Here is a 17419-nt window from a genome sequence, read left to right as displayed (position 1 = left end):
TGTTTTATTCAACTTTTTCAGATCTGAAATCATATGAAGTAATCAAATTTAATCCTTAATCTTACTTCCAAGAATTTCATTTTGGCTACCTTTGGAGCAAAAATCAGGGCAAACTTTTTCCCAAGCTATAGATAAAAAACAAACATTTCTGGATCCATGTTTATATGAACTTTTTTCTTTATTTTCACTTGTCATGAAATTCTTTCTGCTTCTTGATGAAACATCTTGCATTTGTATTAGACTTCATAATCACTTGTTAGGGGATCTAGAATGTAGATATGAAATTTTAATGCAAATCCATTTATATCATGAAGTACAAGATATAATTTATTGATGTTAAATAAATAGATCTTGCATAGAAAACTTTGTAAACAATAGTATAACTCATCAAAGTGATTTACTGAAATATGTTAACTGCATTTGTACTAATACTCGTATTAGTACAGAGACACAATAAAAGCTGATGCAGTATTCAACAATAGATGAATAGGTAGAAAATTGGATGAAATGAGGGAGGGGGCTGGCTAAGTGGGTAACTGGACAAACACAAAGCTTCAAAAAACTGTCAGAAAAATTATCTCTTGGCAGTGAAGATATTACTACATATTTAGAAAGGAAACAGAATTTAAGCAACTTTCTTCTGGTTAGTTCCTTCCTCTGAAGCAACTTCCTTTATTATGAAAGAAATTTAAGGCAAGCTAAGATTATTAGGTAAAATTATCAACTGTCATCTAACTAACATATCCTGAATTAAATCTTAACACATATTCCAAAAAATTGTGAAATGCCTTCTACTCTTCCAATAATTTATTTGGAATATACAACAATTATCTAATTTGGCCAACTCTACTTTCTTCTCATCATATATTTTTTTTTTTGTTCATAGGTTTTCTTTATTATTTTCCAATAAAACTTTATCTTTTGTTTTGAAGATATACAGGTATCTTTTCATCCTTTTTTCTTCTAGTAAAAATAGCCTTCATATTTTGTTAGTTTTTTAAAAGTAATAATTACTCAAAATTTACTTAAAATTATAATAGAGCCTCAAGTGACAAAAGGGATTTTTTATACTTAGTCAAGATATGAATGGTAACTTGTTAAGTAAAATAAGAAAATGTCAACAGAAATTACTTAATGATTTTTTAAATAAGTAAATTGCTGAGCAAAATAATAAATACATTTCTGTTTAGCATTAGTAGTTAAATTATATTGTTTGTTAACTTGGCTGAACTACAGAACCTCTTTAGAATACAAAGTATGTGCATATATTCTACTTGAATACAGAAGAAACTTTTTTAATTGTTATTTTATTTACGTTAAATCAAAAATAAATGCTGTTTTATTATAAAATAAGTGCTGTAGCAATTTACAAATGCTGCAGTGGCAGACAATATATAAAAACGTTTTTAGTCAGGCAGTGTACAATTTTACATGAAAACAATATTATAACATACTTAAATGTATACTAAATTCATAATACCATTTTGTAACCAGTAATGTTATTAACATATTAGACCTGACAAACATATTAAAAGAAGTCTACGTATACATAACTTAAGCATTTTAAATCATTGTAAAATAATATAATCTAATAATTTAAATACCATGCTCTAATAAAAGAATTAAATCATAATAATAACAATAATAAAAAATTTAGTATCAATAACTACTATTATAAAGATATTAATAAAACAATACTAATCCATTTCTAAAATAATTAATAGTAAAACTTAATAAATATTAATAATTCATTCTCATATTGCTCATCATTTATAATCATGTAGGAAAAGTTAAACAATTCCTCTTTATTAAGAAGTCATTCAATCAGCGACAAATATAATTCCAAAAATAATAACTATTATTCATTGTGTAGGCTAATATATTAAAAAGCAAACAGTTTTATTTTATTAATAGTATTAAATTAAATAGAACATTATACCTAATATATCAGTTCTAAATTTCACAAAATAAAATTAAAAATGTAAATAAAAAATATTTAATTCTAAATGCATCTTCTGATAAATGGACTGTAAGTTCCATTTTATTACGTAAAAGCTTGAATTAATTATTTACTAGCACTGCATATCATCTGCCATCCATTATTTGAAAACATATAATAAAAAGTAAATGGATATAGAATGTTACATATTTGCATGCTTTCATGTGACTCTATATATATATGAATATACATGCATAACTACTGCCACAAGCAAATGTCAGTTCTAGTATTGAGAACTAATGAGACGCTAAGACATATCCATGTAATCATATCCATGATAGAATCGTATCAGTGACACATTAAATCAAATTTTTCTCTTCAACGTTTAAATAATATACACAATCATTCCCAAAAGTTAAAAACTGCAAATGTAATGAAGTAACAACCTCTTATACTGAAGACATCTTTCTTTAACACCATTAACAATAAGAGTAAAGATAATTGACTTATGTGGGCAATACTGGTATACCAGGTATCAAATAACAAAAGTCACACACAATCTTTGCTTTAAGAATTACTAGATTCTGCTGATTACTGTAACCATCTAGAAAATCAGTTACATCTAAATTTCATAACACTATCACATATAAGAAAAATGTCATGAATAAAAATTACAAAATCATTTATTAGTTTCCATTTAAAGCTTAAATTATGCCTGAAGTTTCTTGGTATTTATGTAGAACTGAAAGTTTAACTCTTCCCAGATCAACACATAGAAAATTTATTATTATTACCGACATCTATTTGCTTAATTTACTGAATAAAATACAGTTGTACAGATTAATACAAATCCAATTCTGGGGTTCATTAATCTGTTTTAAAATATAAAACAAAGGAAAGACAGCTGTCAATATTTTAAAGTATTTGAATAAATAATAAATTTTAAAATTGACCATCTGTAGTAAAAAATCAAAAATTTTTCAGGGGCTTTAAAATTTTATTCTCTATTCAAGTGAGAGTGCTATAAATTCACTCTAGTTCATCATTTTATTTTTTTATAAATACACAGCATACATATTGTTGGGTTTCCATACAAATATGAGATCTGTAAATAAAGTAATGAGACTGATTCAGAAAAAGTTTTTATTTACAATACAATTATACATGGACTTTATCACTTTCAAAATAGTTCCCTTGGGAAGCCACGCAATGCTTCAAATGGTTTCCCACTCTTCATAGCAGTGTTGGAACTCAGAGACCAGAATATCCTTCAGATGGTCAGTTACATTTTTTTAAATGTTTTCTACTGTTCCAAATGGTGTCCTTTGAGGTGTTTTTTTAAGTCGGAAACAGGAGAAAGTCAGAGGCACTCAAGTCAGGTGAATAAGATGGTTGAGGAACTACAGGAATGTTTTTCTTTTCCAAAAACTCATTAATTGAGAGTGCAGTCTGACAAGGTACATTGTCATGATGCAGCATCCAGTTGTCTTTGATGGCTGGTCTCACGTGGGAAACTCTTTTCCGCAGTCTTTCAAGAATTTCTCGCTAAACATATTGATTTACAGTCTGTCCTATAGGCAAAAACTCCTTATGGACAATGCCATTACTATCAAAGAAACAACTTAGCATGGTTTTGATTTTTGATTTGTTAATTTTTGCATTTTTGGGACGTGGTGAGTTTGAAGTGTGCCACTCCTTGCTCTGGCGTTTTGTTTCTGGATCGTACTCAAATATCCAAGATTCATCACCAGTAACAACATTATTTTTAGAAAATCAGGATGAGTTTCAATTCGCCCTAGAAGATCGCACACTTCCTCCCTGTTGTTTTTCTGTTCAACAGTGAGGTTTTTTGGGACCAATTTTGTACAGACTTTTTTCATGTTCATGAAAACTTTTGAAATTGTTAACTTTTGAAATTCATTTATCAAACTTTGATGGACTGTGGTACAGTTCAAATTCAATTGTTCTGCAATCATTCTGACAGTTAATCGCCGGTCATACCATATCAAGTCTCTAATTTGCTCAACATTTTTGTCCCTTTTTGACGTTAACGGTCTTCCCAGAGCATGGATCGTTTGCAACTGATTCCCGGCCATCTGAAAATGCTTTAAACCACCTAAAGACTTGGGCTCGTGACAGAGCATCATCTCCATATGCCTTTTCAATTTTGAAAAAGTTTCAGTATCATTCTCACAGAGTTTAACATAAAACTTGATTGCACAATATTGCTCATAATTAGTATCACTCACTTTTGTAATGCACAACAAAAGCTCATTTCACAAAAATTTTGTTTACATCTCACTTGGCAACAATAGACTAAAAATATTAATACCTAATATAAATCAGCTGTTCATGTAACCATATGTTTACTAGTAACTTTACAGTGTTGCCACTTTGGCTGCCAAAAAAAACTAGTCTCATTACTTTATTTACACACCTCATTTATATAAGATATCTAATAATGTTCTTGGAGGCTACAAAAATTTACTGCAAATAAAATTACTTGACTTATCCATAAATAAACAACAGTATGGAAAAACTGTAAATGTTTCATTCATGTACATCCTGATTTGCTGTTGTTCTTATGCCTGTCATGGGCTATGATAGTGTGAAGTTATTACAACAAATATTATGCATGTAAAGAAGGATTTAGATTGTAGGAATTTCACAGTTAAGTTCATAATTGCTCTGCAACTTGCAAAGTTTGATTAGAAACTATCCAAGGGCAATTCAATATTTACATAGTATAAACAGTTTAAAGAAACTGGTTATCTCAGCTTGGAAAAAATCAATTGGTTATCCATTAACCCCAGAAAAAACCAAACAAAAAACCTATCTTAACGAAGCCTGCTTATACTGTATATCTACCCTAGTTACAAGTTCATAAATGATTATGATGAACTTTTTTTATACAAGTTCATAAATCATTCTAATGATTAGAATGATTAGAATTCAGTATTTTTTCTTCAAACCTATTTCTTTCAGTGGTTGAAACAATTATCCAATGAAAGTTATAGGTGCAAGCTTGACTTTGTTTATAGTTTTAAAACTTACTTTTAAAGCATAGTATAAAATGTGACATATTCATCAGTCATATGTCATGTGATATCACTGACCTAAACTGTATATCACCTCAGTATTAAAGATGATTGTCAGATAGATGTCTGTATGCAAGAGTTTAGTAAGAAATAAAATTTCTTTTCTTTTTTTAGACAAAAAACAGAGAGCCAGAAACATTATTATCAACTACTTTCAGAAAACAAAACTGCCTCTGTAAAAATACAGGAACATAAATTTGTATTTTTAGAAAAAATACAGATATCCAACACAAACACCCACAAAAAATAATTTCAAAGCAGCATGTAAAAAAGAAAAAAAACAACAAAGAAGGCTTGTAGATGAACAACATAAAAACAAAAAGGAGAATCGAATTATGATGGTTGTAAATAATCAATCATTCAAACTGTTTGGTTTTATCTAAATATAATATTTTTTTGTTTATTTCAATGTTTCTAACTAAAGCGCGCACACATACTGTAATTCATGCAGGTGTGGTAGTACTACCAGAGACGGTTGGCACTAACTAAACTAATGAAATTTCATAACTTACATAAAACAAATTTCATTTTACCATCGGCAGACTGGTGTAGCCATATAATATATATAATGCACCAAGTACCAAGTCAACTGGGCAATTTAGTTTGAGACCCAGCCAGACAGAGTTTCTTTTTTACACTTTAAATATTATTCATTTATTTAATTCTACTGCTCACCTGTGACGTCACAACATAGCAGATGACTGCAACAACATTTTTTGGGGTGGGGGTGTGATTTTGCACATGCGTGCACCTACACACACACACACACACACACACACACATATATATATATATATTATTTATATATATATATATTTTTTATTTATTAAATTTTTTTCCCCCCATATTCCTCTGTACCAATATATTGTATTTTTATAATCGAAAACCAACTTGAACAACCCAAGTACAGAATTACAAAGTAAATGAAATGACACTTATCTTATTTTTTCTTTTCTTTATTCCAGTAACACTTTCACAGGATCATCATATATATATATATTATATATACCTAATTTACCATTTTTATAATTTCTTATGAGTTGTAAAAATCTAGTTTTAAAAGATCTATTCGATTTACCTATATATACATCTATATATGGTCACAATCATTGTATTTTATTTTATAAATTCTGCATGAATTATACAAGTCAGAGTGATTGTAATTTTTTAAATATTTTATTATATGATTGTTTGTCTTGTATGCTGGTTTAAATGTACTTTTATCATAAATATTAGTTATATTTTCAACTACAAGTGTATAAATATTTTAAATATATCTTGTCAATTTTTTGTGTATCATTTATAGGTATGAGTTCTGCTGTTATAATTTTTGAAATTTGTTTTTTGTGTATATCATCAATTAAAGAAACATTATAACCATTACGTTGATAATATATACAAAAAAATTTCAAAAATTAGTAACACCACAACTTTATATATATATATATATATATATATATATATATATATATATTGTTACCACATATATGCCTAATTTAATATCAGCAGACAAATATGGTAGCAACTCAGATGTGAGTTGGCACACAGTATACGTACGCGCTGATACAATCATCACTACCGCCGCACAGATGAAGCGCAGTTCTCCCACCATAAGGCCCCACTACTCTCAGGCTCCAATAAAAGAACGTGCATGAGAGTAAATTTTTAATTCATAGTCAACCACCGCATGGAGAAGACAAAGAAGAAGAAGAAGAAGAAGAAGAAGAAGAAGAAGATAGAAGTTCCCTGGCCGTCAAAATGTAGAACCTCCCGGCGGATGCCAACATCCCCGCCGAAGCAGCAGGCCTGGCCAGATGAGGGAGCCGCTGGACGCGGGCGCTACCTTCCCACTTCAGCTCCAACTTGCCGGGCTTCAATCACCCTGGCCGGCGGACTCAGCAGCAGGAGCCAGTCCAGGGTGGGATCGCTCGGGGAGAACCTCCTCGGCCGCGCCAGTGGAGGACAACCGACGCCAACCCGACACTGCGGAGCTCTGGGGGCCACCAATGCCACGCTGTAGTGGGGACCCAACTGCCGCTGAGAGAAAGCCCGGTCTGATTTTAATGAACGAGCCGCAACTCCCCCGACTTCACCAGAGACTAGCTCCGGCCACAACAGCTCTTTTCAGAGCTAACGCAAAAACCGGCCCTTTTCAGGTCCACCACAATATTATGAATTACGAGCCATCGAAGCCATTGGACGACAACAGCGATTCTCAGGGCTACCATAAGGTTAGTAAGTGCCACGTGTCATCGAAGCCATTTGGTGACAATATATGTATCACTGCATTTTATTTTATAAATTTTGCATGAATTTTATAAGTCAGTGTGATTGTTATTTTACATAGATATGTATATTTTTTTTGTATTCAGTCATTTGACTGGTTTGATGCAACTCTTCAAGATTCCCTTCCTAGTGCTAGTCGTTTCATTTCAGTACCTCTACATCCTACATCCCTAAAAATTTGTATTACGTATTCCAAACGTTACCTGCCTGCATAATTTTTTCCTTCTACCTGTCCCTCCAATATTAAAGCAATTATTCCTGGATGTCTTAATATGTGACCATAAGTCTATCTGTTCTTTTAACTATATTTTTCCAAATGCTTCTTTCTTCATCGATTTGCCGCAACACCTCTTCATTTGTCACTTTATCCACCCATCTCATTTTTAACATTCTCCTATAGCACTACATTTCAAAAGCTTCTAATCTTTTCTTCTCAGGTACTCCGATCGTTCAAGTTTCACTTCCATATAAAGCTATGCTCCAAACATACACTTTTGAAAGTCTTTTCCTGACGTTTAAATTAATTTTTGACGTAAACAATTTATATTTCTGACTGAAGGCTCGTTTCGCCTGTGCTATTCAGCATTTTATAATGCTCCTGCTTCGTCCATTTTTAGTAATTCAACTTCCTAAATAACAAAATTCTTCTACCTCCATAATCTTTTCTCCTCCTATTTTCACATTCAGTGGTCCATCTTTGTTATTTCTACTACATTTCATTACTTTTGTTTTGTTCTTGTTTATTTTCATGCGATATTTCTTGTGTAGGACTTCATCTATGCCGTTCATTGTTTGTTCTAAATCCTTTTTACTCTCGGCTAGAATTACTATATCATCATCAAATCGCAGCATCTTTATCTTTTCACCTTGTACTGTTACTCAGGATCTAAATTGTTCTTTAACATCATAACTGCTAGTTCTATGTAAAGATTAAAAAGTAACGGGGATAGGGAACATCCTAGTCAGACTCCCTTTCTTATTACAGCTTATTTCTTATGTTCTTCAATTATTACTGCAGCTGTTTAGTTCCTGTAAATGTTAGCAATTGTTCTTCTATCTCTGTATTTGAACACAAATTTGTTTTTAAATGCTGAAAATTTTTATCCAGTCTACATTATCGAAAACCCTTTTCTACATCTATAAATGCCAAGTATGTTGGTTTACTTTTCTTTAATATTCCTTCTACTATTAACCTGGGCCCTAAAATTGCTTCCCTTATCCCTATACTTTTCCTGAAACTAACCTGGTCTTGTTCTACCACTTCTTCCACTCTCCTCTCAATTCTTCTGTACAGAATTCTAGTTAAGATTTTTGATACACGGCTAGTTAAGCTAACTGTTCTGTATTTTTCACATTTATCTGCTCCTGCTTTCTTTGGTATCATGACTATAACACTCTTTTTGAAGTCTGACGGAACTTCCTTTTTTCATAAATATTACACACAGTTTGTATAATCTATTAGTCGTTTCCTCAATTGCATTGCGCAGTAATTCTACAGGTATTCTGTCTATTCCAGGAGCCTTTCTGCCATTTAAATCTTTTAATGCTCTCTTAAATTCAGATCTCAGTATTGTTTCTCCCATTTCATCCTCCTCAACTTTCTCTTCTTCCTCTATAACACCATTTTCTAATTCATTTCCTCCGTATAACTGTTCAATATATTCCACCTATCTATTGACTTTGCCTTTCGTATTGTAAATCAGTGTACCAATTTTGTTTCACACATTATTAGATTTTAATTTATGTACACCAAAATATTCTTTAACTTTCTTGAGTGCTCCGTTTATTTTACTAATGTTCATTTCTCTTTCCAATTCTGAACAATTTTCTTCTTTTCTTTAATCCATTCTTCTTTCACTAGTTTGCACTTCCTGTTTATAGTATTTCTAAATTGTCGATAGTTCCTTTTACTTTTTTCATCATTAGCATTCTTATATTTTTTACGTTCACCCATCAGCTGCAATATATCGTCTGAAATCCAAGGTTTTCTACCAGTTCTCTTGTTCCGCCTGAGTTCACTTCTGGTGATTTAAGAATTTCCTTTTCAATATTCTCCCATTCTTCTTCTACATTTTCTACCTTATCTTTTTAACTCATACCTTTTGCGATGTCCTCCTCAAAAATCTTCTTTAATTCCTCTTCTTCTAGCTTATCCAAATTCCACTGATTCATCTGACACCTTTTCTTCACGTTTTTACACCTCAATCTACATTTCATTATCACTAAATTTTGGTCAATATCAAAGTCAGCTCCAGGGTAAGTATTGCAGTCGACAAGTTGATTTCTAAATCTTTGCTTAACCATGATATAATCTATCTGATACCTTGCAGTATCACCTGGCTTTTTCCATCTGTATATACTTTTATTATACTTTTTAAACAAGGTGTTGGCAATTACTAAATTATACTACGTGCAAAACTCTATAAATCGATCCCTTCTTTCATTCCTTTTGCCCAGCTTGTAGTCATCCACTATATTTCCTTCCTTGCCTTTTCCAATACTTGCATTCCAATCCCCAACTATTATTAAATTTTCATCCCATTTTATGTGTTTAATTGCTTAGTCAATTTCTTTGTATGCACACTCTATCTCATCATCATCATGGGTGCTTGCAGGCATATTGGCATTAACAATCGCTGTTGGTTTAGGTTTTGATTTTGTCCTTATTATGATGATTCTATCGCTATGCATTTTGAAATACTCTACTCTCTTCCCTACCTTCTTGTTCATTACGAAACATAGTCCTGCCTGCCCATTATTTGAAGCTGAGTTAATTATTCTAAAATCACCTGACCAAAAGTTGTTTTCCTCTTCCCACCGAACCTAACTAATTCATACTACATCTACATTTATCCTATCCATTTCCCTTTTTAAATTTTGTAACCTATCAACCTTTTTTAGACTTCTAACTTTCCACACTCCGACTTGTAGAATGTTATTTTTTAATTTTCTGGTGACCTCTTCCTTAGTAGTCCCCACCCGGAGATCCAAATGGGAGACTAGGGACTTGTTTATCTCTGACATATTTTACCAAGGAAGGAGCCTCCATCTTTGTTATACAAAAATGCAGAGAGCTACATTTTCTTGAAAAATAGCAGCTGTAGCTTTCCATTGCTTTCAGCTGCGCAGTACTCAGAGGATTGAGTGATGTTGATATGGCCGTTTAAGTCGTTCTGACCTATGCCCTTAACAACTACTGAAAGAGCTGCTGCCCTCTTTCAGGAATCATTACTTAGTCTGGCTCTCAACAGATACCTCTCCGATATGGTTGCACCTTCGATGCAGCTACTCTGTATCACTGAGCACTCAAGTCCCCTTACCATCGGCAAGGTCTCATGATTCATAGAGGGAGATATGTATATATATAGGTAAAACTAATAGGTCTTTTAAAACTAGATTTTTACAACACATTAGAAATTATAAAAATGGTAAATTGGGTTTGTCTAAAGTTGCTGATCACCTTATTAATAACATTCTGTATCTGATATTCAGACAAGTTTGGAAATAGTGGAAATCAAGAAATTTAATTTAAATAATAGTAAAAAATATGAATCATGAATGCTTAACATCTTCCATTGGGAACTTCTCGACTTATAATAATAATAGTAAAAGTTTGGACATTTTGGAGAGATTTTTTAAGTACAAAAGAATTTTCAACTTGATCAACTTTCAGACAGAATATGAAGCTGACACTCCTGTAAAAGCAGCAACAGATGACAGCACGTTTTTAGATGAAAATAGACATAATCAGAATAAATATAAATAAATTCAAATCCATTCAGTAATGTAACATTGTCTTGGCAGGTTCCATGGTATAAATTTTCAAATTATTTTATTTTTAAATTTAATTTTAATCTTTAATTCTTACTTGATGTCATATTTAAATGTATGTAGTTATTTTATTTAATTGACTTCATGTTAGGTATATATGATAGTAATTTGAATAATTTTAATCTTTTAATTTTTATTCTAAAAAAAAAAATTGTTATGTTTGATGAGTAATTTTTTATATAATTTATATACAACTGATGATGTGGGATCCCACAAAAGTGCTATTGGAATAAAGGAAAGAAAAAATAAGGTAAGTGTCACTTCATTTACTTTGTAATTCTGTACTTGGGTTGTTCATGTTGGTTTTGAATTATAAAAAATACAATATACACACACAAGAATAGATGTATGTGCATAATGAGATATACATAAAACCAACAGTCTTATTACAAGGTATTTTATGAAAGACCTAATAAATTCATAATTACATTAATAGAAAAAATTATGATTTTATCCAATTCAAAACTGACCAGAAATTAAGACAGGCTGTACTGTACAAAAAATAAAAACACCAGAAGCCACAATTTATTTAATTTACTGTAGAAACAAACACAATCTTAATCTACTATTTAATAATATGAATCTTGCTTCTAACTCATATACACGCAGACTCAGCATACTTTCAGTTACACATTATAAAATTAATACAATTAAACATTGATATAGTGAAATTTCCTTTTAGTAATTTCCTTTTCCCTCCCTCAACAATCAAAACTCCAACTAAACTCCCATATACTGATTATTTTTTTTGTTTCAGACCATTTTGATTTTGAGCTTCACAGAAGTCAAATTACCTAACTACGTACAAAATAGTAGTATTTAGCTTTTTTATTTTTGTGACATATTCATTAGTTAATTTTAAAAGATTCTAGAACGTTATAAACACTGAATCTCTAATTCAAGAAAAAATAAAATTTTTTGTATATGTTAAACTGCATAGAGTCCCATCAGTACATAAAATTCATAATAACCGATACAAAAGTTAATTAGTTTGTTTTATAAAAATTAAAAATGCATTATAATAAAAACTTTCTGTTTGAATTTACATGACAAATAAATTTAAATCATATCAAACATCATATATATATATATATATAGTAAACATCAACAATATATCACACTGTTATATTCACAATAGAAATACAAATATAATTTCCAACAAGAAAATGTAATTCACTCACACACTGACACCTACCTGTTCTAGATACACTCTAAAGTATCATGAATTATAAATATTTTATTAATGACGATGATATAATTTAGCTGTCAAAACTTTTAAAATAAAAACTAGAAAACTGTAACAATGATTATAACTACTGAAATGTAACAATTACTTTTTAAAGTTATCCTTTTTCATTAGTACAATTATTTGCATAGGTATTGAAGAGCAGCAATAAAATTAAGAGAAAAGAGTATTAAAAATGCCAGTTTATTATTATTTTTAATAATTTGAAGATTAGAATTTCTTAACTTACAAGAGTATGCACATACACCCACACAAATATGTAATACGAGTTAAAACCAGTGTTGCATCTGTATTAAATTATAGATTACTTAAAATATACCATTGACAAGTAATTCTGGAAAATAAAATATTTGTTCACAAAAAAAGAAAAGATGTAGACAATAAAACTTGAAATAAAAAGAGAAAAATACACTTACAATCAAAAAAGAAAAAGATCTTTGTTATATAATAATCTATAACACTTCGGATTTACTGCTAAAGAAAATAAGAAATATTTTAAAAATATATTTTAAAAATAGAAGAAATTTAGTTTTTGGTTAAAACAATAAATTCATGCCGTAATAAACCATATTCATAAACAAAATTTAAAACTAATACAACTTAAATTTCACTTAATTATTTTTGTAACTAATACTTAATTACAATTCATTTATTGTTAATTCATTACTAAATTAGCCTACACAATGTATGATGTCAGTTAATAAGAACAATGTAGCACATCAAGCAAACAAGCACATGCCAAAGTAGAAAGGTTCTTAAAGGGAATTCAGCCAAAAAAAGGAAAGAATTACAAAATACCAATTCTGAAAGAAATAAAGCAAAGATAAATAAATAAGTAAGGATGAAATATGCAAAGAAGATTACATGAACTGAAAATTGATGTAGATATTAGAAAGACATATTTAAATAGAAAATGAAAAGAAATACAGAATATAATAACAAAAATCTATTAAAAAATATTAGGTGGTTATTTATGGTTAAATAATTTGAAAAACTAGTCAATTTATTAAAAAGTAGAAAAGTACAACTCTTTTTTTTTTAATTTAATAAAAGGATTTTAAAGTAATCTATAGTTAAAAATGTATTTTTAACGTAAAACATGCCAAATTTACTAAAAAAGTAAACAAAGGCATAGTTTAGATAAGAGAAGGTTTTAACTGTATAAACTTCTAAATTAGAATGATGTACCATGAAAAGAATATATAGTTCTTATCATGTAAGATGAATTCATTTAAGTAACAGTTTTCCAAACAAGAGTTATTGGATAAAAGATCACTGATGCTATAATAAGATTACTGAGGCTGGCTTACATAGTTGAAACTTTACAAATTATAAAATTTTTACTTATTGATAAAGTCAGATGTGTGTTCCAGATAGTTCTCACTGTTATAATGCATTTTGAAGCAATCCTCCATTTTCAATTAGTTATAAAATTATTTATTTTCTCATTTCTTCCATTAACATGAAACAATAACATTGTTTCCTTTTTTTAATGACATGACCTTAATGATTAAACATTATTAATGGTTGAACTATTTGGAATGTTTACAGGTATCACATATAAATAAAAATTTTAAGATTTATAAATTACTGAAGGTATTTTTAACTGGCTTTGACTAGTTAAACGGTATAAAAACAAATAAAGTAACTGTAATTCAAAGGAAATAATATAAAACAATTTATGATAGTCTCAGAATACTAACTACTAAAACTTAAAATTAGATGATAAAACTTGATAATAAAGATATATTGTGAAAATGGACAAGAAACAGAAGAACATAATAATACTTACACTGATGAAGACCAATAATATTAAAGTAAGAGAATTTGAAATATTTAAAAGTAAAATTGATATATATTTTTCCGCGATCTTGGGGAAGAAATCAAAATGGTGAGTCATTCAGGAGATGGAATTAATAATGTAATAAAATTTTACATTTTTAAAACTATTTTTTTGTTACAGGATTATTGTCCTAACTTGAAAAATGTTAAATGATTTTCTCACATATATTGTAATTATAACATAAAATAAAGAAGTTAAGGAAACAAGAGGTCTACGCGTAATGCTGAACAATATGATCAAACATTATAACTAAACAATGTTATTTTAGTTATCAGAAAATATTGTTAGCTGAGGAAAATTATTGAATTTATTCAATAATATTCTTATTAAATTATTAAAAAGATGTACTCACATCAGTTATATCCGAATGAATATAATGCTGGTATAGATTACCAACATCAGTAACATGAATTTATGTGAAGATTTAATTTTTATGGTTTAAAATTTATCTCATTTACATTTAAAATTTGATTTGATCTACATGCATTACATTATTTTCAGTTTTCCCAATAAAATATTTATTAAGCATAGCATGTTTTAATAAAATACTTGATGAAGATCAAAGTTATGTTTTTCCACTCTTAAGTGCACAAATAATGTCTTAAAGCAGCACTGTTAGAAAGAAAATGATTACAAACAGAAAAAACAGTGCTTTAGCTCATTACTGTTGCAGTTCCAAAAATAATCATCCATATGATAGTGCAGTAAACTACTAAGAGTTTTTATTAGAAAACAAAGTGAAACATCTGCAATAAAATCTATTAATGTGATTAATGAAATATATGTAAAAAAAGAAATACATATACTAAGATAAATTATTATCAATATAACATGACCAGAGGAGAAAATTCAATATTTTATTAAAATAAATCTGAAATAAACACAATATAAGTACATTTTTTAATAATGCAAATATAAATGATATTATTTCTTATTAATAATAATAATATACATCAATTATACATCTAAAGTAAGGTTTTCATTTGATACTGAAGTTGTATAAATCTTATATATCACTGAAGATTACTAAAATAGTTCTAAGTGATGTAGGGGCTTAAAACTAATCAAAATACAGTTTACACAAGATTATTGCCATCTAATATTACTGTAAAATTACTTATCATTAAATTTCTTTCAGTGAGTTATTTATTTTCTGAGATCAAAGTACAGAAAGTCTGGATTTAAAAGAGTGAATTTAGAACACTTACAGGTATACCAGTTAAACAGTCAAGTTACTTTTTTTGCAATTTTTGTTTCGATTAATAAAAAAAATCACAAGATTGCTAGAAAAATAATTGTAAAACATTAACTTTCCCACTTTTTTTGCAAAAAAGTAAATAAATATTAAAGAATTTTCTTCAAGAAGTTAAAACTAAAATGATTTCATACTATAATTTTTATATTATTTATACGCGATTTACTTTGTAACTATTTAAATACCCAGTAGTCTCTCGGTTAAAAGAAAATTTCTAATACAGCCTCATAATAAATTCAATCACAAATATATATAATTTTGAGAACTGCATCCTGTAACACTTTATTATAATAAAATATTTTAAAAACTACACTTTATTTAATACTGCCACTTACTTGAATTTTCTATTCAATTACAACACTGAAATCTTTTGAATCATAAGGTTCATCTTCAGAGTGCTTCAAATGTTTTAAATGATCATTCTAAATTTTTAAATGATATCCTGCAACAGGAAACTTAAGTTCAAAAAGCCTCAGTACTTTAATTAAATAATGCATATTCAGGTACGAGGCACAAAAGTATGGTTTTTATTATTATAAATTTAATTAAAACAACTTCACATCTGTCCTTGAGATGATGTAAATTGATGGGAACTATCAGCTCAATATTTACTTTCCGAATTGTATTTTTACTGTGAAAATAGAAAATTTAATACTTCTATCTGAATTGTCAATTTAGACCATCACAACATGTGTGACATTTTGCTGTCAAACATTACTGCTTCAAGAATATTAACAAATAACTTATATTTTCAACCGATTTTTATTGCATTGAAAAACATTATTTTATACATACTAACTGTCTAAATCTGAATAAATATATATTTCCTAAATATTAATACTTAAAATTATGAGTTATCAAGATAATAATTTAATGCATTATTTAAAGTAGTTTCATAACAAGAAATTACATTTTTGAAGATATGTTGTTAAAAACAATACAATAATCGAACACTAAATAAACAAATGTCTACCAGCATTAAAATAATACTATCAAAAATAAAACTTAATATATATATCATTAAAATAATGAACTGTGTAATTAGATACATATATTTAAACTAATGTATTAATATGATACATACCACATCACTACACTAAAAACTATACTTTGAAACTATAAAACAATGCAATTGAAGATTTGCCATTATGTTAAAAAATTTCATAAAAGCAAAGCAAAATCGGTTCTTTTAAGCAATCAGTAATGTTAAATAATGATAAATCAATGGTCAATTTACTGTAGTATAATATAACAGTGCAGATGAACTGAAATGATTTTACAGGCAGTGAGGAATCGGCTGGCATAATAATAATATAACAATAATTGATATAAGTGGGAAGCGTTCAAGGATGCATTGCTAAATTCAAAATCAGTGGAAGAAAAACAAACTAAGGGTTATATCTTAACATTCCAAAATCGCTTACTTCTTTTTTCTTTTTCTTCCGTCCAAAATCCTGAAACGTTCAATGTGGTAAGAATAATAGTAGAAGTATTGAGAAAGTACGAAAAAGGGATGAAAAGAAGAAAGGTAGAGGTTACATACATACAATTACATTCAATGAATTAACATCCAATTACATTACATTACAACATTATCATACTGTTCAGTCATGTTATAAACCTACGACATGATGTACAATACAACAAATAAATAATAATTATGATAGATAGAGAAGTACAAGTAGATGTGCATGTATAATAATAGATAACAGTAATTATAACAATAGAACAGGTATATACTGGCACAGCACAGCGAGCAAAATAAAGTAAACACCACAAATCAGAAAGTAAAATAATGCAGTTTAAAAAGAAAGGTAATTGAGACAATGAAGGATGTCTCAAATTTTACAGTAAATAAAAACATCAAATTAAATGTAACATATAACCAAAACAATTGGACCTTAAAATATTATTTAACCCC

The 17419-nt window shown here is 29.0% G+C and overlaps 1 protein-coding gene across 1 annotated transcript in view; it reads right to left on the bottom strand.

Annotated features, from left to right (window-relative positions):
* Positions 1–17419, bottom strand: part of para (sodium voltage-gated channel paralytic) — a 544951-nt gene that overhangs the window by 319362 nt on the left and 208170 nt on the right. The window contains exon 4 of the mRNA XM_075370553.1: positions 16923–16952. Coding sequence (XP_075226668.1) covers positions 16923–16952 — 30 coding nt within the window. The remainder of the gene's footprint in view (positions 1–16922; positions 16953–17419) is intronic.

This window comes from Lycorma delicatula, chromosome 1 (genome assembly GCF_047948215.1).
Source record: "Lycorma delicatula isolate Av1 chromosome 1, ASM4794821v1, whole genome shotgun sequence".
NCBI classification, from domain to species: Eukaryota; Metazoa; Arthropoda; class Insecta; order Hemiptera; family Fulgoridae; genus Lycorma; species Lycorma delicatula.
This window is presented reverse-complemented; position numbering and strand designations above follow the sequence as displayed.